At 46.7% G+C, this 22,988-nt stretch overlaps 2 protein-coding genes across 5 annotated transcripts in view; one reads left to right on the plus strand and one right to left on the minus strand.

Moving 5' to 3' along the window:
• LOC143845051 (uncharacterized) overlaps nucleotides 1-22,988 on the plus strand; it is a 391,664-nt gene that overhangs the window by 336,774 nt on the left and 31,902 nt on the right. The window contains exons 3-4 of one of the 4 annotated variants that reach the window (XR_013234269.1): nucleotides 17,888-17,971; nucleotides 18,091-18,424. The exons of the other annotated variants lie outside the window; for them this stretch is intronic. The gene's annotated coding sequence lies outside the window, so the exon portion shown is untranslated. Of the gene's footprint in view, nucleotides 1-17,887; nucleotides 17,972-18,090; nucleotides 18,425-22,988 lie in introns of those variants that run through there. 4 annotated transcript variants of the gene reach the window in all.
• On the minus strand, nucleotides 19,696-21,687 carry LOC143844960 (uncharacterized). The gene is made up of 3 exons (XM_077352850.1): nucleotides 20,757-21,687; nucleotides 19,971-20,054; nucleotides 19,696-19,793 (listed from the first exon to the last, which is right to left on the minus strand). Exons 1-3 carry the CDS (start codon nucleotides 21,376-21,378, stop codon nucleotides 19,696-19,698), a joined length of 804 nt encoding a protein of 267 aa, XP_077208965.1. The 5' UTR covers nucleotides 21,379-21,687.

Genomic DNA, 22,988 nt, shown 5'->3' on the forward strand with positions numbered 1-22,988 from the left:
TCGCAGCCATACATTGCAACTGGGAATACCATAGCCTTGACTAAACGCACTTTTGTTGGCAGGGTGATGTCTCTGCTTTTTAGGATGCTGTCTAGATTTGCCATAGCTTTCCTCCCCAGGAGCAAGCGTCTTTTAATTTCTTTGCTGCAGTCCCCATCTGCAGTGATCTTGGAGCCCAGGAAAATAAAATCTGTCACTATCTCCATTTCTTCCCCTTCTATTTGCCAGGAATTGAGAGGGCCGGATGCCATGATCTTTGTTTTCTTGATGTTGAGTTTCAAGCCAATTTTGGCACTCTCCTCCTTCACCCGCATCAACAGGCTCTTTAGTTCCTCTTCACTTTCTGCCATTAGAGTGGTATCATCTGCATATCTGAGGTTGTTGATATTTCTCCCTGCAATCTTGATCCCAATTTGTGACTCCTCTAATCCCGCATTTCTCATGATGTGCTCTGCATACAAGTTAAATAGGCAAGGCGACAGTATACAGCCTTGCCGAACTCCTTTCTCAATTTTGAACCAGTCAGTGATTCCATGTTCAGTTCTCACTGTTGCTTCTTGACCTGCATATAAATTTCTCAAGAGACAAATAAGATGCTCTGGTATTCCCATCTCTTTAAGAACTTGCCACAATTTGTTGTGCTCCACACAATCAAAGGCTTTAGCATAGTCAATGAAGCAGAAGTAGACGTTCTTCTGGTACTCCCTAGCTTTCTCCATGATCCAGCGTATGTTGGCAATTTGATCTCTAGTTCCTCTGCCTCTTCGAAATCCTGCCTGTACTTCTGGAAGTTCTCGGTCCACATATTGCTGGAGCCTAGCTTGTAGGATTTTGAGCATAACTTTGCTAGCATGAGAAATTAGTGCGATGGTGCGGTAGTTTGAACATTCTTTGGCATTGCCCTTCTTTGGGATTGGAATGTAAACTGACCTTTTCCAATCCTGTGGCCATTGTTGAGTTTTCCAAATTTGCTGGCATATTGAGTGTAGCACTTTTACTGCATCGTCCTTTAAGATTTTGAATAGTTCAACTGGAATGCTGTCACTACCACTAGCTTTATTGTTGCTCAGACTTCCTAAGGCCCATTTGACTTCACATTCCAGGATGTCTGGCTCCAGGTCAGTAACTACCCCATTGTGGTCATCAGGGATGTTAAGCTCGCTCTTGTATAGTTCTTCTGTATAATTTTGCCACCTTTGTTTGATCTCTTCTGCTTCTGTGAGGTCCCTACCATTTTGGTCCCTTATCATACCCATCTTTGCATGAAACGTTCTCTTCATATCTCCAATTTTCTTGAAAAGATCTCTGGTCCTCCCCATTCTATTGTTTTCTTCTATTTGTTTGCACTGTTCATTTAAGAAGGCATTCTTATCTCTTCTAGCTTTTCTCTGGAATTCTGCATTCAATTGGGTGTATCTTTCTCTTTCTCCCTTGCCTTTCACTTCCCTTCTCTCCTTAGCTATTTGTAAAGCTTCCTCAGACAGCCATTTTGATTTCTTGCATTTCTTTTTCTTTGGGATGGTTTTAGTTGCTACCTCTTGTACAATGTTGCGAACCTGCGTCCATAGTTCTTCAGGCACTCTGTCTATCAGATCTAATTCCTTAAATCTATTTGTCACCTCCACTGTGTATTCGTCAGGGATATGATTTAGTTCATACCTGAGTGGCCTAGTGCTTTTCCCTACTTTCTTCAATTTAAGCCTAAATTTTGCAACAAGAAGCTCATGATCTGAACCACAATCAGCTCCTGGTCTTGTTTTTATTGACTGGATAGAACTTTTCCATCTTTGGCTGCAGAGCACATAGTCAATCTGATTTCTGTGTTGACCGTCTGGTGATGTCCATGTGTAGAGTCGTCTCTTGGGTTGCTGGAAAAGAGTGTTTGCTATGACCATTGTATTCTCTTGACAAAATTCTACCAGCCTGTGCCCTGCTTCATTTTGTACTCCAAGGCCAAACTTGCCTGTTATCCCGGTTATCTTTTGGCTTCCTACTTTAGCATTCCAATCCCCCATGATGATAAGCACATCATTTTTGGGCGTTGCTTCTAGAAGGTGTTGTAGGGCTTCATAGAACTGATCAACTTCATCCTCTTCAGCAGCAGTGGTTGGGGCGTAGACCTGGATCACTGTGATGTTGAATGGTTTGCCTTGGATTCGAACTGAGATCATTCTGTCATTTTGGGGATTGTATCCCAAGACTGCTTTTCCTACTCTCTTATTGATTATGAATGCTACTCCATTTCTTCTGCGAGATTCTTGTCCACAGTAGTATACCTGATGGTCATCTGAATTAAATTCACCCATTCCTGTCCATTTTAGTTCACTGATTACTAAAATGTCGATGTTCAGTCTTCTCATTTCTTGTTTAACCACGTCCAGCTTGCCTTGATTCATGGATCTGACGTTCCAGGTTCCTATGGAATAAAAATCTTTACAGCATCGGACTGTCTTTTCGCCACCAGTTACTTCCACAACTGAGCGTCCTTTCGGCTTTGGCCCAGCCGCTTCATTCATTCTGGCGCTACTCGTACTAGCCGTCTGCTCATCCCCAGTAGCATATTGGACACCTTCCGACCTGAGGGGCTCATCTTCCAGCGTCATATCGTTATGCCTATTGGAACTGTCCATAGAGTTTTCATGGCAAAGATACTGGAGTGGTTTGCCATTGCCTTCTCCAGTGGATCACCTTTTGTCAGAGCTCTCAGCTATGACCTGTCCGTCTTGGGTGGCCCTGCACAGCATAGCTCATAGCTTCACTGAACTACGCAAGCCCCCTTGCCACAACAAGGCAGCGATCCTTGAAGGGGGGCAACAAAGGTACACAGATGTTAACACAGAAATAGATTATGTCCATAGGCTGTCTTTGCAAAGTCATTCATTTACCGAATTAGGCATGTGCAAAAAAAACAAAAACCAAATTCAGACCATTTTGGGTTTGAACTGACACGATTTGGACCGATTTTAAGCTGTCCGAATCAGCTGATTCGGGTTTGGGGCTGGTCGAACTGATCTGGCTGGCTCTGAAGTGATTTGGTGCCATTAAAATCTGTGGTGCCATTAAAGTTAATGGGAATTTTCTCATGTTCATCTTCTCCATGAACTGAGGGGGTTTGTGTTAGAGGCTCCAAACTTTCAGTGTAGAAGACAGCCAGCAAGCACACTCTCTGAGTCAGAGAAGGATCTCTACCAGAAGCTGCAATGGAGCCTGGTAAGACCCCCATAGTTTTATAGTCTCTCTGGCTATGCACAGAAGATTTTCAAAAAGGAAAAAAAAAAGCTATTTCCCCCAAAACCCACCTTCCTATGGGCTAAAACCTCCCCCTGAGCCTCCCCCACACCTACCTTGGCTTAAACACATGCAGCAAGCTTAACATACTGCAAGACCTCATTGCAATGCATTTTTGCTCCTCTAGGAAGCTTAGCCATTGGTCTGCCTCCCCCCTCCCCCATACAATATGAGCAGTCACATATTTTCAGGCTATCCTACCTCTCGGGGTTGTTATGCAGTTAAAAAGGAAGAGAGAATATTGTAGGCTGCTTTGGCCTCCACAGTGGAGAGACTTCAGACAGGTGCAATGCTATAGGCTCCACCCTTCCAGAGGAACTAGCTTTGCCAGCCATCAGGCCATCTCTGTCTCCACATGACAGAGATCAGTTTTCCTGGAGGAAATAGTTGCTTTTGAGGTCTATGGCATACCCTGCTGAGGTCACTTCCTTCCCCAAATCTTACCCTCCCAAGGATGCAACCAGTAATCTCCGGGAATTTCCTAACCTGGAGCTGGCAAACCTATGGGACACTGATCTCTCTGTAGTCGGAAGAAGTAGAAGAGTTGGTTTTCCATACCCTGCTTTTCACTACCTGAAGAAGTCCCAAAGTGGCCTCCCTTCCTCTTCTCACAATTGATATCCTGTGAGGTAGGTGGAACTGAGAGAACTCTTACGAGAACTCCTCTGTGAGAACAGCCCTACGAGAACTGTGACTAGCCCAAGGTCACCCAGCTGGAGGATTGGGGAATCAAACCCAGTTCTCCAAATTAGTCCACCACTCTTAACCACTATACCATGCTGACTACTTCTAGGCTTCTGGGTACAAATCAAAGTGCTGGTTCTGCCTTTAAAAGCTCTAATGGTTTAGGGCCCTGACAACAATATCAGCTGTTTCCATCCTTTTCTTGCAGGGCCCTTCAAAGTTTTAAACTAGCAAAATACCCATCACTCTAGCAGAGCATTGTTTCCTTTTCTTTTCCTGGTCATTCTGGGAAAAGCAAAGCAGCTGCCATCAGGTTGTTTTGATTCATAGCCTATTGATTTCAATGGACTTGAAAGCTGGAACCCGACTAAGGGTGGTCCTGTAGTGGATAAAGTATCTGGATGTACGCTCCATGTGCGTACAATGCTGAGTGCATTTGAAGTAGAACTCAGAGTGGCCTCTAGCACGGTGCTTCAGATAAATGACATCTGGAGACCATGTTTTAAAGGAAAGCGTAGAAAGCAGCGGTCAGGCATCATCCTAATACCCGCCCCACCCCCACCCCCGTTTCCTGCCTCCCAGTCACTCTGTCCTGGCACTTATTTAACATGTCATCTGCTCATTGACGAGGACGTCCACTTTGACTCGCAGCATAAATGACCGCCTCGGACACACTCCTGTCCTTGCAGCGCTGAACAAACTGCTTGTCACAAAATCTGCCACCTCCTATCAGCCTCTTGTGCAAAGGATTTCTAGATACCTCTCAATATAAATTAAGGGGCTGACATTCATTTCAAAAGCAGTTTGCTCCAAAAGGCATGCTCTTTTATCAGCACACACCTCTTTTTCTCCCCCGCCGCCGCCCTTTAGCCTACCATAAACAGATCGATTCCCAGTTTGGTTTCTCTGATTGCCCTTTCTATCAAATTAATGTTTCATCTTCCCACGTATTACTAGTCGTTCAGTCTTTGCCCTCTGGATTAGGCAGGCTGTGTCATGCATGAATTCCACACTGAAAACGGGTCTCTCATGCCATATCACTTGGACAGATGCCCTGGGAGACCTTGACGTAGAGGACACAATGGTTGAGGCAGACTGGTTTCTTTAATCTGTCATAATATCCGAGATCACGTTCTACAAGAGCCCCAGAGAATGAAAGCATTGTGTCAGCAAGAGTTTAATATTTTATATGCGGCCATACATAACAGGTTGCATTAAAAATCAATTTTTTAAATGTGGGAAATGTCAGGAGCCAAGCGCTCGCCTGATTAAGAGGCTTGGAGGCACATCCTCCGCCCCCCCCCCCGCCTGTTTTGAGACCAATACAAGAAGCTAGTGGTATTGTTTCCTTCTCTTACCATGACTGTACAGAGAGCAGGGTCTTTCCCATCCTGTGTAGATTAAGAATAGAGCAGCCACTTAAAACCGTTGGTAGAATATTTCACATTAGGACCAGGAGTGGCACCCAAAACACCATGAAGGAGGGAGGGCTCTGGGCATGAACCAATGGTCTGAAACAGTTCTTTGTGAGTTATTGCCATGCTTAGTTTGTAATTTATTTATTTATTGTTCAGCTGGAATGCTACCCCTCTCTTCACACTTGGGCTCCGGGCGGTTCACAACAGTACGGTAAAGCAATCAATAAAACAATTATTAAAATAGCATAAAATACTTAAATTCACAGTTAATTGTCAGCAACTCAGAAAGCGCATTCCCTGGCCATCCTTCATCTGGCCTGCAGGGTTGGTCATATGTGCCAGCAGAGGAAGGAGGGGAAAGAAACAGAGAGGAGAGGAGGGAAATCCGTATGGTGTTAAAACACCCTGGCCTCAACTATAGAGCTTCGCGGCTCCCGATTGGCCCCTCTAAGTTTTTATCATAGACTCACCCTGCCCATTTCTCCTCCCGCCTAGGCCTTTTATTTTTACCGCTCCACAGGAGCGGTTTACAGATACACAAGACAGATTCCTAGAAGAGAAGCATGTGTATTCATTTGTTTTCTTGAATGCATTGATTCAAGCGCACACAAAAGAATTCTTTCCCCTGTCAAAGGTCAAACTTTTTAGCACTTAATGATGTCATATATGGCAAAAAGGGTATTCAGTTCAGTTTCCAGGGGCCCCCATAAACCCTTGGGGCTCCCCTTCTCATATTTTTCAGCCTGTGCCCCCCTTTCAAATGTGCCACAGCGCCTCAGAAGGCCATATGGCCTCCATTGAGAATGGCTGGATTAGATACTCCATGATATACAGGCATATTCATAAGCAGTATACATTATTAACAACAGAAACTATTCAACAGCATAAATATGAAGAAGAAGAAGAAGAAGAAGAAGAAGAAGAAGAAGAAGAAGAAGAAGAAGAAGAAGAAGATGTTGTCAACATCTAGCATTCAAGCAGCAAACTGGCAGCTACATCCTCCATTTTAAAGCAAAAGTTGGGGAATCTCAAAAAGTGGATTCCCTGAATGAGCAAGAGGAGAGCACCCAGCAAGCCACCCAACATGGAAATGTGCGGAGCCGAAGTAATGCTATCTCTGCCTCCAGTGCCCGCCCTTGCACCCGCCTCACTTTCCCTTCTACCAGATATGGGGGTTTTCTTTTCTTTTTTTAAAGCAAACTGCCTGGGGCAACGAATACACATTAAATTGCCCAGGCAAAGCTCACACAAAAAAAATTCCCCACCAGTTAACACACAAGGCATGCCTCTCTAAAGTCCCTCCCTCCCTAAAATTGGGAATAAGATTGCTTCAAGGCTAATAGTTCCAAAAGGGGTAGCATTTTTAAAAAGCACTATGCATCTATGATTAGATGTATAGGCATCTAAACGGAGAAGTTTTACTTTTTAAAAAATTAGCTTGCATCAGGGGCCCTTTAAAACAGGGAGAAAGGTGATTGGCTGCCTGGCTTGATTGACAAGCAGAGGTGAATCATGTGTATAGTGCATTCCTCTCCTCTACCCTTTCAAGCCAGTGTGCAGAGTGCCCAGAAGCACGAGAAGGCAGCAGAGGGAAGGGAGAGAGACCTAGGAGTGAGCATGATCGTAGGCGTGTTATTTAATAGTGTTACGCCATGGTGCTGCCGTAACGCTATTTTTTTCAATGTGCAGAAATGCCCTGAACATGAAGAAATTGATCTAAAAAGTCTGAAGTCTGCCATGATTTTATTGCTTTTATCCAAAGCATTTATTAACACAAAGCCAGCTTGCTACTTGGAGCCATAAAACGTGAACTGACCACGGAGTTCTGCGAGAATCTGTCACAGACTGCTTAAGATAAAAGACAAGAGCTGGGTTTTTGTACCCTGCTTTTTACTGCCCAAAGGAGCCTCAAAGTGGTTTATATTTGCCTGCCCATCCTCTCCCCACAACAGAGGTAGGTGAGGCTGAGAGAGCTCTGAGAGCATTGTGACTGGCCCATGTTCACCCAGCATGTGGGAAAGTGGGGAATCAATTCCCAGGGGCTTTACGCACCGGGATCTTTGTAGCAAATTGGTCACTGAATGAAAAATCGCCATTTAAAATAGTGGAATTCGTCGTTATGCATACCTGCCTTTGTAGTGGTATCCAGTTGCGTTTTGTAGCGTTTCCCACAGGCTTCCGGTCTCGGCAGAAATCGCTAGAAAGGAAGCGCTATTGCCGAGCTCATCCCGCCCCTGGCCGTCAAGCAGCCAATGGGCAGCCGTTAGCATGCTCCCAAACAGCCCCTTTCCCTTTAAGAAAGGTTTAAAAAAAAACAAACACCCATTGTAACGAATCTGTGTAGATTCGTTGCAACGGAGAGACCCATCCAGCTGCCTGGGGTGTTTGAGCTGTCGTTTGATCGTTGACACGCTGCCTCCGAGTGAAACCCCCCCCCCTCACGGGCCCGATTTTCGGCTGAATGACTGTGTAAAAAATAAAGTGACTGCTTAGTAGTGTGCTTAGTGACTGAAGTGTGCTTAGTGACTGAAGGGGAGGGACTGAAGCCGGGGAAGCCTCTGTTTGAGCTGTCATTTGATCGCATATTGAAAAATATTCCATGGGGTTCCTCCACAGTCAAAAGACTGAACAAAGGCTGTTCTAAACCACCTCTAAGTCAACGGCCTTAGAAAGGCATAGATCTGCTGAGAAACGTGCCATGAACCTGTCACCCATATTGACACTACCATACCCTGCTTAAACAAAGTTCATGATTAAATTGGGAGGGGGTACCTGACAAACAAGGAAGAAATATGGAAATAGGAACTTCACCATCACTAAATAAACTTAACATCATAGTAATGGGCATGGCTGGTAATAATTTGTTAGGTCTCCTGTCTCAATACAATGGCTCTCTTTGAGGAAGAGCAAGTTTGCATAAGATCAAGGAATGGGGAAGTAGAATTCATGAGCTGAGACTTGGGAATTAATTTTTTTTTCCAACTTGGAAAATCTTTTATTGGTGTCATTTTTTAAACACAAAAAATATCCAAGTATACTGCAAATGGACAGACTGTACTGACTTAGCCTAGAATAAACAATTAATTTTTTTCACAAAAACAGAGGAAGCAAGTTGGAAGAATTCTTCCTTCTAAATATTTGTATTGTGCTATTCTTATTGTGCTAGCAAGAGGTTGTGTTTTCTTTTTAGGTAAGATTAGGGCCAGTGGAGAAGGACTGTATGAATAACACTTGATTGGGTAAGGCAAATAGCCGTGTAATTAAACTGTAAACACTGTATGTGGTAATTTTAATGTAGTTTAAGGCCTTGTAAATTACATGGTCATAAAATGGCACTTGGGGTTACGATTTGCAAAAATATTGATGTTTGTGTTGGATTAATTAGTGTCATTTGCATACAGAGAGGAGCAGAGCGCCCAATTCCAGATCAAGGTCAGGCCTTGACTGAATTTTCTACAAAGGAAGACACCAAAAAGGGCTGGTCGGGCTGCATAATCTTCCTAATTAAACTGAATTTTTTAATTAGTGAAAGAAAGAATATTAATAATGTCTCATTGAAAATAATAGTTCTTTAAACTGAGCTATGTACAAGTTTTTTCTTGAGAAATGGATAATAACTTATGATATCCAGGCACGCATTCTACAATAGAGGTGTCCAGGGTATTTCGAGCTGGGTTTTTTTGTCCCCACCTTTTACTACCTGAAGGAATCTCAAAACAGCTTACAAAATAGCTTCCTCTCCCCGCAACAGGCACCCCGTGACTGGCCCAAGGTCATCCAGCTGGCTTCATGTGGAGAAGTAAGGAATAAACCTGGTTCACCAGATTAGAGGCCATCACTCTTAACTACTACACCAAGCTGGCCTTATTTCCTGAGACCAGATCCAGACATAGTTCTCCCTTGTCTAGATATTTTTGAAATGAGAATCCAGACCAGCCTAAGTTACTGTGTTAGGAAATGGACCAAATTTTAGCTACTCTGACCACTTATTCAGACTGGAAGTTCCCTAAAATATACTGCAAGGGTAAAATTAAAAATTGAAACTCCTACCCATCATAACCAGTGAATTCCATCTTAGCTACTAGGTTTTTTTCCAGCATGCTAATGCACTTAACAATCCAGTGGTTTCCTACAGCTCAAGCTATTAGATTGTTTCACTAAATATATATTGTGCCTTAGAGGCAAATTAAATGTCACGGATGAAAGATGGTCCCTGTTACTTTCGTAGCCTAGTTCCCTGTGTTACAAAGATTCTCCAGGAAGCTACAATGCAACACACAGTTTTTATGAGAGGTTTGGGATCAAAGGAGAGAACAGTAGTCTTATGCAATAATTGATGAGTAAAATGAACATTGAGGAAAGCACAATACTCATGTTCAAGGCCAGGGAAGCTGGAATTGGATCTGCAGGGGTTGGATCTGATGGGCCATGGTGCTGATGGAATGAATCTTTCTTCCCTACATCCTCTGGCCACAGCCCACTTTAAAGAATGGGAGAAGTAAATTAGCAATGGCAAATAGTACCCCCTCCTCCACAAGTGGAAGTCCTTTCCTGTTTCAAGAAACAACCTCTTTATCCATCTCTAAAATGGATCAATGGCTTTGAGGATTGTCTTTGGCTTCAAGGATTGTCACTGATACTAATATAATTGGAAAAACCTCAAGCACTTTAGCTGGAACAATGCTTGTACTTAGAAATTGTCTATTTTCTCTCACAGGGCTTTCAAATCAAAAATCAATAACCAGAGAAGGAAGCAGAGGGGCTGCGGGGAAAGGAATTGGCCAATTTGCTATTATGGGGTACAAGAAATGTATGGCGCATTATAGTAAAATGAATTAAATATAATACAAACTGCCTACCATTTCCCTCCTTCTGAACCTCATCTCCTTTTTATTTTATCTAACAGTTCTGCATTTTACTCCTAATGATTTCTTTTCATCCTTTCCTTTGTCACATATTCATTCTATCTGTCACTGCCAGCTTTTGTTCTCCTTGCCTCTATTATTTCTATACCCCTTGGTGAACCCAAGAGTGCATCTACAATGCAAGACAACACAAAGTGTATCAGTCCCAATGTAGCCTTCTGGGCAGCTCATGCTAGCCTAATCTCAGATTTTGGAAGCTAAGCAGGTTCAGCCCTGGTTAATACTTTAATGGGAGACCACCAAGAAAGTCTAGAACTGCTATGCAGAGACAGACAACAGTAAATCATCTCTAAACACTTGAAAATTCAGGGCCGGTGATTGTGGATAAAGGAGTTTGGGGTGGAGAGGGAGCTCAGCAGAAATATGACACCACTTGAGCACTTCCGTTTCCCCTAAATTCTATAGTTTACAAAAGCTGCCACTTCCTCCATGGGAACTTACCTCTGGAGTCTGCAGATGACAGTTAAAACCAGTAGTGCAGGCCCACCTTGAGGTTGGTAGCTCCAAGTGGAAGCTATGGACAGAAGTGCTATCAAGTCAAAACTGAGTGTAATGCTTACCTTCTGCAGATGCCATATTTTGGGCGTTTTGCATGACGCCGCCAACATCCAGCATCCAAGCAGCAAACTGGTAGCTACATCCTCAATTTTAAAGAGCTAGCTGGAGAATTGCATAAAGTGGATTCCCCCACTTTAACTAAAAAGCGCCAGCTAGAGGAGAGCAACCAGCAAGCACATGCCAAGGAAATGTGTGGAGCTGAAGTGGTACTATCTCCAACTCCAGTTCCCACCCCCGCACCTCCCTCCCTCTTCCTTCTCCCGGGGACAGGTTTTGTTTTTGTTTTTTGAAGCAAACTTCCTGGAGCAACGAATAGGCGTTCAATCGTTCAGGCAAAGCAAAAAAAAAAAAATCCCCCCAGGCTAAAACACAAAGCATGCCTCTCTAAAGTCCCCCCCCCCAAAAAAAATCAGACTTGAGATTAATTTTTAAAAGATACAAGGCTCATGTTTCCAAAATGGGTGGCATTAAAAAAAAAAGCACTATGCATCTATGATCAGATGCATGGCCGTCTCAACAGAGAAATTTTACTTCTAACATTTTTTGCTGACATAACACTATTTTCTTCAGTGTGCAGAACTGCCCTGACTTAGGGTGACCCCAGCAAATGGTTTTCAAACCAAATGAAAAGCATAGTTCATTTGCTATTGCCTCCTTCCACTGTCCAAGTAATGGCCCTGCTTAGTTTGTGAGATCTGACAAGTTAAGGCTATATAAGAAAAGTATTCCATTTCCCCCAGATAGGGTTCACAGACTGTGTGGCTCCTCTTGAGTAAACAACTGGATTCAGACAGGTAAGAAAATGCCTCTAGAGTTTGACTGCTGCAAAATTCTTTTAAGGGATATGAATTGGAAGCATGTATGTAACTCCAATGGAAAACTTTGAAATCTGCGGACTGCCCTTCTAAACTGAAAATTAACAAGGAGGCTTTATTGTTCACATTAAAGCCCTCTAGAGCAGGGGTAGTCAAACGCTGGCAGGGGCTCATGGGAATTGTAGTCCATGAACATCTGAAGGACCACAGGTTGACTACCCCTGCTCTAGAATATTGAAGGGAGTGTTTTCATTGAGGCCTAGCCATTGTAACAGATAAAGCGGTATTAATAAGTTGTGTGTATCCTTTTTGTTCACAAACAGCACCCAGAATGATGTAGATCTTTTTTATGCTGCCATTTTATTATGTTGTGCTGAGCTTAGTAAAATGATGGTTTAAGGGTGCAAGAATTTAGGATCAGCCTACTGGTCTTCTCTCCCAGCCACCCCCCCCCCAGCCCCTTTGCATTCAAAGGTGTCATTCAAACAGGTCCTGTTTCCTGCATATATAAGCTCATCCCCCAGGAAATAAACTGCACAATCTGGAGTCTACTTGCATCCGCTCTATCAGTAGCCTTTATGCTAATAGCACCAGGGCGTAGGTCCAGTGAATTCAACCCTAATCATACCTCTCTGTGCATTCCTTTGGAGATGAATGTCAGCAAAGGACAAAAGTGTGACTCACAAAATATCTCTAGGCCCTCCTTCCTAATGCTGATGCTGAGCCAGATTGCCTCCATTTGCATTTCCCCCTTTCCAACATGTGCTCATTTGCATTTGACTTTCTTTTCACTCCGGTGCGCCAAAGAGTCAAGGAGATCTTGAGTTTTAATCCCACCCACCACCGATTTCAGTTCTGTATCACCTGGAGATTGATCAGACCAGATGCGACAGCGAACTTGGCCACACTTTGATGGTGCCTGACTAATGGACTTAACATGCATTCAAAGTGGTGCCTGGCCCTTTAACACAGAGATACAGAGAAAGGACAAAGCTGCTCCCAAGAAGTGCGTAAAAGTGGTAATGTTTATTAATGATTGTGGCAGAATGCTTTTCGGTTGCCCTATTAAAGAAGCTCTTTGTCCTAATAAACACCCCCATGAAAGAGATTGCTCTTAGGGCACCTTCTCTGCACTTTATTTATAATGAGTCTTCTAATGAGTACACAGTGTTTATGTTTCCTTGAGAGACTCATCACTCCCTTTTCTCAGTCTGTTATTTAAAAAGAGCACTATGCAAGGAGCTCCCGTTTTGCTCCCTGTTCGTATACGCACCCCTAACCCCCCCCCCCCGCATTTACACATGCCTTTTTGCAAGGGCATGCATTCTCAAAGGACAAATGAGCAGTTAAGCATGAAAAGGATGAACAGCAAAAATACAGTCGACTGAAGGACACGGCGTTGATCTGGGAGGATGCACTGTGCTTCTGCAACATCTTAGGGTTGTATTCAGTGAGATGCAGGGAGAGGCGAGGATTGGATTGCAGGAGTGGGACCTTACAAGAACGGGCGTGGCCCTGGGTTTTCTTTGCACTGATTATCCCTACCAGAATCCTTGCTATTCATCCCAGATTCTTGCATTGCAATAATGACTTTCTGCAAAAAGCTTTCCCCTACTATCAATTAAATCTTGCTCTAAGTGGTAGATTGCACTGAAACAATACAGCTACAGTTAGGGTTGCCAGCTCCAGGTGGGGAAATTCCTGGAGAATGTTCCATCACTGGATCTTACCAACTGAGACACACTAAGCCATATATATTATTGGATTTGATAGCAATCCCACTTTTACCTTGATTAAACAAAGAACTAAATCACATTGGTAGTGCCCCCAGAAAGAATACTCTCTGTTTTAAATATATTTAACATCTTCATGTGCCCTCTGGCCCAGCTGGTGAGGGGTTTTGGGCTGGGGTGCCATCAGTACACTGATGAAACACAGCTCTATCTCCTCATGGATGGCCACCCAGAATCTCCCCAGGATACATTTGTCAGATGTTTGGAAATTGTAGCTGAATGGCTTGAGCAGAGTTGCCTGAAACTCAACCCCTCCAAGATGGAGGTCATATGGCTGGGATGTAGGGGGCCAGGCGAGGAAGCACACTTACCCTCCTTGGCAGGGACGCAACTTAAGATCATGTCTCAAGCCAGGAATTTAGGGGTGACCATTGATGCCTCCTTAACTCTTGAGGCACAGGTCAAGAAGGTAGCCAGCCAGGCTTTTTTCCATCTTCGCCAAGCTCAGCTACTAGCACCTACCTGTCCTCTGAACACCTGGCCACAGTGATCCACACGACGGTCACCTCCAGAATAGATTTCTGTAACTCGTTCTATGCTGGCCTTTCCTTGTGCTTGATCTGGAAACTTCAACTGGTGCAAAATGTGGCTGCTAGGGTCCTCGCTGGTACATCATGGAGGGCCCGTATCCAACCATGGAGCAGCTGCACTGGCTACCAGTTATCTTCCGGATTTGGTTCAAGGTTCTGGTTCTGGTTTTGACCTTTAAGGCCTTACGCAGTCTGGGCCCAGCATTTCTGAGGGACCGCCTGTCACCCTATGCCCCCCCTCAGGACGCTTCATTCTGCAGGCACTAATTTATTGGTCATTCCTAGCCCCCAAGGAGGTGCGCCTGGCCTTGACCAGGGCCAAGGCCTTTTCGGTTCTGGCCCCTACCTGGGGAATGAGCTCCCGGAGGAGCTACGGGCCCTGCAGGATCTTCCATCTTTCCACAGGGCCTGCAAAACGGAATTCTTCTGCCGGGTCATTGGTTGAGGCCGAGATGGTGGGGGGACTTACTGGGATCAGGGGGCGGGGGAAGAAGCTTGGGGGGGAAGCAATATTTATATCTCACCCAGAACTGGTATAGGGATGCTGGAGATGTTTGGGGGTAATGCTCTGGTTTTTGGGTAAAGTCAATGGCAGAATTCATTTCTACATTACTTCCAGGTGATGTAGAAATATCACTTTCTTCAGTCTTCTAGCCTGGGTGCTTTTTTTTGGGGGGGGGATTTCTCCTAGTTTCTTAAACCCCTGAAGCATGGAGAAAGGCACCAAACTGAGGTAGGGGGATCCCTAGGCCTAACTGGGAGCCCAAACACGTATATAAATGAATGCCATGGTGACAATGATTGCAAATAATACTGCTTTCAAAAGTCCTTGCTAATTTTCGGGGATTATGCTATTAAAATAACTAAATGGAGTCCCCACTGGCCTCACATTTAAGAGCTAACTTGCAGAAAATATCACTAGCTAAAAGTGGGTTGTGGTCCTCCAGACTGTGGATAAAAGATTGTCCCTCATCTTCTGTTTGTTTTGCGTAGTCCCAGGGCCATTTCGCACAGAGCTCAAAGTTGCCATTTGGTTGCTGTTAGCGAAAGCGCTACTTCAACTAGCGAAATGTAACTAGCTGTGCCCGTAACGCACAGCTGCGGTTTTTGCGGAATTTAGCACTTTCACTTCTCGTCACTTTCGTAACCCACAGGCTTCCGGTTCTCCGTCTTTTCGCTACAAAGGAGGTCCCTTTTTAGCGCTTCTGGTCTCCCGTGCCCGTCAATCAAACTGCGGCCACACCTTTGACCTCGACCCTAAAGCCGGACTTGTCGGGGTCCCCTTTTTTTTAAAAAACCCAGGAAAACCCGTAGCAACGCGTTATCGTCAAATCATTGGCGCCCTTGGAACGTGTTTTCTATTGTTTTCTATGAACCAGAGGTTGATGCATTGATATGTTTGAAAGGTTAATCCCCGCCCACAGTACACGCCCACAGGTTACCTGCTTATATGCACCTGGGCAGACACGCGGTCGGCCTCTCTTTGTTTGCGTAGCCTACTGCCCGCAGCACAGGTTAACGTTGCAATGGAGAGGATTATTTTTCAATTGTTGGCTCGGGTGATTGCCTTGATCCAGCGTATCCGCACCAGTGTGCAGCATAGGAGGGCTGCTTCAGAGGAATACCGAGAACGTATTGCCAGAGCGATGACCAGCAGCACAAGACGTTCTCAACGGGCAACCATGGCGGCAAAGAGGCACTGGCAAGCTCTGGCAGAGGTCCGGTTCCCCCCCCGGTTCTGGGCGGACGAAAGATCCTCTGACTGGTGGGAAAATTTTGTGTGGGCTCGCTGGGATGATGACCACTGGATTGCCAACTTTAGAATGTCTAGGGGGACATTTTTTGAACTCGTGGAGGCTCTACGTGGACGCATGGAGAGGCAAGTCACTGGCATGCGGCGCCCCGTGCCAGTGGAAAAAAGGGTGGCGGTCGCATTGTGGTACTTGGCAACCCCTCAGTACTTCCGGACAGTAGCCCAGCAATTCGGACTCGGAGTCACTACGGTTGGCGATATCCTTAAGGAGTTCTGCCTCGCCATGGAGGCGGAATTGTTCAGCAAAGTCGTGTGCCTCGGAGACCGGCTTGGAGCGGTGAGTATCATTCGATCCCCTTTGCCCTTTAAATTTTTTTTCTTGTTTGACAGGTCAGCAACGAAGACGCGATACACCCCACGCTGACATGCCATGGCTTATATTCTTTTCTTTCCCTTATTCCAGAGTATGGACGGGTTTGCCAGGCTCGGATTCCCGCATTGTTTTGCGGCCGTCGATGGAAGCCACATCCCTATCCGTGCCCCCGGGGGAAGCATAAAGGAGTTCGGTAACAGGAAGGACTTTTGTTCTGTTCTCCTGCAAGGAACTGTGGACTTCTCCGGCCGGTTTATCGATGCCGAGGTGGGGTGGAGTGGCAGGAGGCATGATGCCCTTGTTTTCAGGGAATCCAACCTCAGGAAAGCCATGGACGAAGGGGTCTTTGTTCCAGGAAACCCCACCGCCACCATTGAGGGCGTGCGTGTGCCGCCGTTGGTGCTCGGGGACGGAGCCTACCCAATACGACGCTGGCTCATGACTCCCTACAAGCGGCCAAGGACAGACGTGCATAGCCACTACAACCTCACTCACTCCCGGGCAAGGAATGTAGTGGAGCGTGCCTTTGGACGTTTGAAGTCCCGGTTCCGTTGCCTGATGTCCCGACTACACGTGCATATAGACAATGTGACTCCGCTGATCATCGCGTGTGTCATTTTGCACAACATATGCGAGGACAAGGGACATAACATCCCCTTCCCTGTGGATGAACCTGATCCTGTTGTCCTTGAGGACACACAAGACATCCCTGAAGCAAGGAGAAGAAGAATCTATACAGAGGGGTGCAAGGTTCGGGACGCCATAGCCACCCACATCTACAGAAACAGGAGGCGTGTTTAATTGTTTTTCCCACTCTCTTGTTGTTGAATAAAGTTTAGTGTTCTTTGTTTAACCTTGTCTTGTGCGGTTTGTGTACTTTGCCAGCAAAAAAACGGGGATTCTCTGGTCCAAAAGCACTTTGACAGCCCTAAACGCTAACTCCCACTGAAATTGACACACACAACACGGAAGCGCTGAGCGGGGAAAGTTCGGGGAGGCGGGTAGCCAGGAAGTATTGGCGACCCCTGTCAAACCGGAGGATCAATCCACTTATGTTCCAAGGAATAATTTTATTGGTGGGCAGCTTTGATACATTTAAAATAGGGGTGGTCGATCGGAGCAACGCACGTTCGTTCCCTAACCGTCATTCCGAAGATGCCGAAGCCACGGAAGGGCTCCTTCTGGCAGCGCGCCGAGGCTGAGGCACTTCTGGAGCTGGTGCTCCAATCGAAAAGTGTTGGCCGCCTTATGGCCAGCACCCACTGCCACACCAAGGGTGCTTACCTGGTGTTGGCATCAAAGCTGAGGGAGAGGGGCTATGTCCGGACCTGGGAGCAGGTCCGGACAAAATTTAAGCGAGTGAAGCTGGACTTCCTCAACAGTCTGGAGCAGTGGGGGGGGGGGGTCCCGGAGCCAAGCGGGAGGACGGTATTCCATGACCAGATGGTCAAAATATGGGAGAAGGCTGGGAAGCCCCCCCTGGAAATGAGGAGGCATATGGGTAAGTATGCCCTCGTTGTGTTTTGCCCTTAAACATGCATGGCATGACTAGCTGCCTCTTTCCCCTACAGTCCCCAATGAAATTCGAAATAGTATTTATATGCTGTCAACCCCCTCTGACTTAGCCCGCCAGTACTGTGTGGAACCACTTTGGTTATGCGCTTTGACTCTAACTGTGGTGTGTCTACCAGCTGTGTTTCATCTCTTGTTTGTGTGCTTTTAATTATGATTTCTCTTTTTCTTTGCCCAGCCACACAATCACCATCCAAGATGGCAAAAGCACCTGAGCGTGAGGAGGAGGAAGAGGGGCCTTCCACCTCAGGACAGGCTGCAGGTGAGACTTTTATGCCTGTGCGGGAGACACATGTGTGTGTACCCCCATGGAGCCATATGGGAGCCTGCTGTGATGCTCCCATTTGAAGTGTTATTAAATTCTTTGTTTGATTTCTATAGCAGAAACTATGGAGGCAAGGCTGCGTGCCATGGAGGCGAGGGTGGCTGCCTTAGAGGCCGAAGTGGCAGAGCTCAAAGGGGAGTTAGAGCAGCAAAGGCAGCAGAGGGAGGCGGAAGAACGTAGGTTATGTTCCCCACTGCCCAACTCTTCTCACACTGTGGCTAAGGCCACCAATAAGTGTATGCATGTAAACTACAAAAATAGGAAAATATGTGTGGCACTAATGTGTACTTTTTCTCCCTCCCCACACAGTTAAGAAGAAGGAGGACGAAGAGGTCTTCCGGCGCAAAGTTAGGGGGACCGTGGGACGGCTGTGCAGGAGAGTGAGGGCGCTGGAAGGGGCTGGGGAGGGGAGCGGTGGGACCTAAGTTTTTATTTCTTTTTGTGTTTTGGGGTGGGGGGTGTTGGGGGGTTTCCCAGTTACTTTGCCCATTTTTCTATCCCTGTTAAATATTTGAATTTGTTAAAAAAAGTTGGCTTTCTTGGAGGGTGGGGGTGGTGGTGGTGGGGGTCCAAGTTAAATTCCCTTGTTTTTTTCCCCTGTTGAACTGTTTCTGAAAATAAAATTTTGTTGTAAATTTCCTGAAAAAGACTCCAGTGTGACTCCTTGCACTCGCACACCTTTCACCCCAAACTCCTAAAACACCTTTAACCTTTTAAACACCCTCCAACCTACAACCCACACAACGGTGCCAGAATAGGCACAATCACTAGAGAGGGTACACTGAGACAGAGTCAAAAACATAAACTTTATTGAACAGACAACAGCAAACACAGATAAACAGACAAAATGGCCCAAACTAGGAGGGGGAGAACTTGTCCGCAGGTTTCACTACTCTCTTCCCGAGAACAGTCCTCCTTCTAGTTTGTGTCGCGGCATTCTGAGAGGGGGTGGGTGGGGTGGGTGCTGGAGGTGGTGGGAGGGGTGGGGTGGGTGCTGGAGGTGGTGGGGGGGGTGGGTTGGGTGGGGGGGACGTTCACGATAATCTGAGGAGGGGGGGCCGCCTCCATAACCGCGACCGCCCTCTCCATCAGCCTCCTTATCATTCGAACTTCCTCCACGCTTTCGCGTAGCGAGTTGTTCGAATCCCTAAGGATGGCGCGGAATTTTTTGCCCTCCTGGGCCACGAGAGAGAGCATCGCCTGGTCTGCAGCAGCTGCACGCCTGGACTCCTCCTGGCAGTGCTCCAGGATCCTTTCTCCCACACTAGTGAGGACGGAGACGCGCCGCAGCCTGCCGCGTTCCCTGGCCAGCCTCTCCTCAGCCGGGAGAGCGCCCCTGGGTGGTGAGCCAGCTGGCTCGTCGTCTTCAGAAAGGACCTCTGTTGGCATAAAAAAGAGAAAAAGAACTGTTAGTAACAACGAGACAGTCAAAACCCACCCTGGTGCACATGGTGGCCTTTCTTGGTCACATATTGTTAAACCAAGACTCAGAACAATGCCAGGGGAGCACACGGTTATTGTTTGTTTGCCCATGGTGGCCTGTCTTGGTTACATGTTAAACCAAGACTCAGAACAATGCCAGGGGAGCACAAAAATGAAAAGGAAGCACACAGTTATTGCACACAGACATTGTCCTGCAGCCATGGCTCGAAAGGAACAGTTCATGCACGCTCACCATCTTGTATGTGTATCCGCCTGCGCAGGGCAGGAGGTCCAGACACCCCACGCTCCTCCTCCTCCTGTGTCCCGGGTATGAAATCTGAAAAAAGGGAACAAAGAACATGATTAAGGACCAAAGTGTGGCAAAGCAAGCTTCAAACCCTAAAGCAGCAACGTTGAGGGACTATCTTCTGTCTCTTGGCAGTGCTGCTGCCCTGCACAAACAGAAAAGCACAAAGCAGTTAAACCCCCCCCCCTTATTTCAACTGATACTTACCAACATTTGTGGATGCCCCAGAATCACTGTCCTCTGCTACTGCTGCAGGGGACTCTAGGACCACCGTCCCAGGCATCTGTGTCTCTGTGGACAAGAGCAGAAAATAGTGAAAAAGGAGCAAGCATACAACCTGAACCACACAGCAAGCTCCCAAAGAAGTGGCTAGAGCACTGCATAAGGCCTATGGCTGAGGCATGCAACAAAACTGTTTGGGTTGTTGTTTAAACACAACCGTTTTCAAAAGCCACCCAAAGCAATCCACAAACATCCAAGCATAGCATGCGTTGCAACGAACACAAGGCATACAATGGTGAGAAAGGAGCAAGCACACAACCTGAACCACACATCAAGGTCCCAAAGTAGTGGCTAGAGCGCTGCAGAAGGCCTATGGCTGAGGCATGCAACAAAACTGTTTGGGTTGTTGTTTAAACACAACCGTTTTCAAAAGCCACCCAAAGCAATCCACAAACATCCAAGCATAGCATGCGTTGCAACGAACACAAGGCATACAATGGTGAGAAAGGAGCAAGCACACAACCTGAACCACACATCAAGGTCCCAAAGTAGTGGCTAGAGCGCTGCAGAAGGCCTATGGCTGAGGCATGCTGCAAAACTGTTTGGGTAGTTGTTTAAACACGACCGTTTTAAAAAGCCACCCAAAGCAATCCACATCCTATCATATTATGCGTAGCAACGAACACACGAGAAAACGATCCCCAAACGTCAGAACACACATTTGCTCAATATAAAAACAATAAAATACAAAATAAAAAGAAAATTACTTACCGGAGGCAAGGGGCGTTTGGTCAGGAACCTCCTCCGGCTCCCCAGGAGCGATGGCCATCAGGTCCACCGTGACCAATTCCGCTGGTCGTTGCTGGACGGGGGGTGGAGGCCGAAAGCTGGACGAGGTTCCCTCGCCGGGATCCTCCTCAGCGGGTGGTTCCTCGACCGGGGCAGCCGGCTTCCGAACCACCTTAAGGCTCCTCCCGACGCGCTTCGGCCTGCCGGCTCCTTCCCCGTCTCCGTACAGCTGGCGCTGCTCCTCGAAGTAGGGGCAGGTAACCTTTTCGTTGCCGGAACCCTTATTATGGTTCACGGCACGCATGTACTCTGCCCTCATTGTTTTGGTCTTCGACCGGCATTCAAGGCCGGTCCTGTTGTGGCCCAGGGCACGCATCTTAATGGCCACTTGTTCGAAGACCTCCCTATTCCTGTGGGAGGACTGGAACGCGTCCTGGATTTTCTCCTCCGAGAAAATCCCGATCAGGTCCCTGATCTCCGCGTCCCTCCAAGTTGGGCCACGGCCGGTTGCAGGGACGGACGAGGCTTGAGAAGAGGATTCCATGTTGCTTTCGCTAGTAGCTGAGCAAAATGGTGGTGCGAGGTGCAGGGTGCAACGGATCATATACCTTCCCGCACACAAAGACAAAGGGACTAGCCGGCTCCTGATTGGTAGAGGGCAGTAGGGGACACGCGCATTGGCCACATTAGGTCACATGTCACGTTCAAAACTCCTCGTGCGGGAACAGGATCTGCTCCTAAAGGCCAGATTAGCGCCTTTTGTTTGACTTCTCGCATGCGCTGATTCGTCCACACGCGGGAAGAGCAGTTTGAACATGCAGCGGGAGCCATTTTAGTGAGATGTCCGCCATTACAAAAACGCATGCCGGTGTAAAACCGAGAGCAATTGCAGTGGTACGCGACAGTTCCCCAATAATATTCACCAACCAAAGCATAAATCAATGACATGTAACTGGCGAATGTTCGTTGGCACGCTCAGCGGACAGTTTTTTAAAATGAACGGCGGACGGCGACTCCGCTTGCCGGAGGTCTAGCCGCCGATGGAAGGGGTTGTCCGCACCCAAGCACAACCACGCACCCGGAACCACACAAAGACCCACTACACATAAACCGCCCCTCTTGAAATCACCTCGAATCATATCTATTGAACCCCAGTAATCTAAACAGGAGCCTGCGAGCGGCGAACGTTCGTTGGCACGCTCAGAGGAAAGTTTTTAAAAATGATCCCCGTACGTTGACTCCGCTAGTACTGGCCTACGGTAGACGGGGTTTTAAGGTATGGGCAAATGTTTGGAACGTGACGGTGTGTGCCACTGTGCTTTTGGAAAACTATTGTGGTGTCCGGGCAGAGTTTAAGAAAGTGATCGTGCTTGAAAGCCAGTCGCTGTCTCGTTGCCTCGTAGATCCCCGCTCGCTCGGAGAAAAAAGATGGCGGACAGTTCGCCGGAAGTTAGGAGGAAAGGCTCGGGAGGAGGGACTTTGAAGAAACCGCAACAATGGTAACGCACAAGTCTGTGGCGCTACTGTTGCAGATTGGTTGCAGGAGTGTATCGCTATCCGGAGGGTGAATCCAGTTTTCTGGATTCCCCTAGAAGCGCTACAACGAAGCGCTTTTTGCGGGTCGGTTGCAGGACTGTTGCAGATTGTGTACGACGTCGTGGGTTATGGCAAATTTGTAGCGTTTCCAATTGGCAACCATCCTGCTACTTTGAAGCCGTGCGTAATGGCCCCCAAAGTTTACCACGATTCGCTGTTCCCCTTGTTAATATGCAAGCCTGCCAAATATGACCCCTGTAATGTTTATGCCCTGTGCTCTTGCTAGATGTGACCCTTCTAAAGCTTACGCTGCTCAATTTTTGTCTCCTTCAGGAAATGTATTCCCTCCAGCAGAATGCTGGGTAACTTGATGGCGTTTCCCTAAATGCTTTTGACCTCGTTTAACAGTATCTCTCATCTCTTGTTTATCACCCAATCATAAACCTGATGCCTGTGCAGTAAAGAAAAACTGTTTAGATAGAACTCAGAGGACATAAGATCCAGCCATGGCACACATCTTGCCACAAACAAATTCTATTTTTAATATACAAACTAGAGGCAAAACCGGTACACCCAGGAAAGCACCAGGCCCTAGGAGGCACACCTGGATTGTGGCCTTTGTGGGTACTGGCCACATGGCAAAAGCATAAATCCTGGTTTTGACATCCTCCTCCCCCT

This window comes from Paroedura picta, chromosome 9 (assembly GCF_049243985.1).
Source record: "Paroedura picta isolate Pp20150507F chromosome 9, Ppicta_v3.0, whole genome shotgun sequence".
NCBI lineage: Eukaryota > Metazoa > Chordata > Lepidosauria > Squamata > Gekkonidae > Paroedura > Paroedura picta.

Coding starts and splice junctions, on each gene's coding strand:
- LOC143844960 (XM_077352850.1), bottom strand. CDS start 21,378: ATGATCCGTTGCACCCTGCACCTCGCACCACCATTTTGCTCAGCTACT. Junction 20,055..20,756: donor CCAAACGCCCCTTGCCTCCG/GTAAGTAATTTT, acceptor TCTTGTCCACAG/AGACACAGATGCCTGGGACG. Junction 19,794..19,970: donor TGGGGCATCCACAAATGTTG/GTAAGTATCAGT, acceptor CCCTTTTTTCAG/ATTTCATACCCGGGACACAG.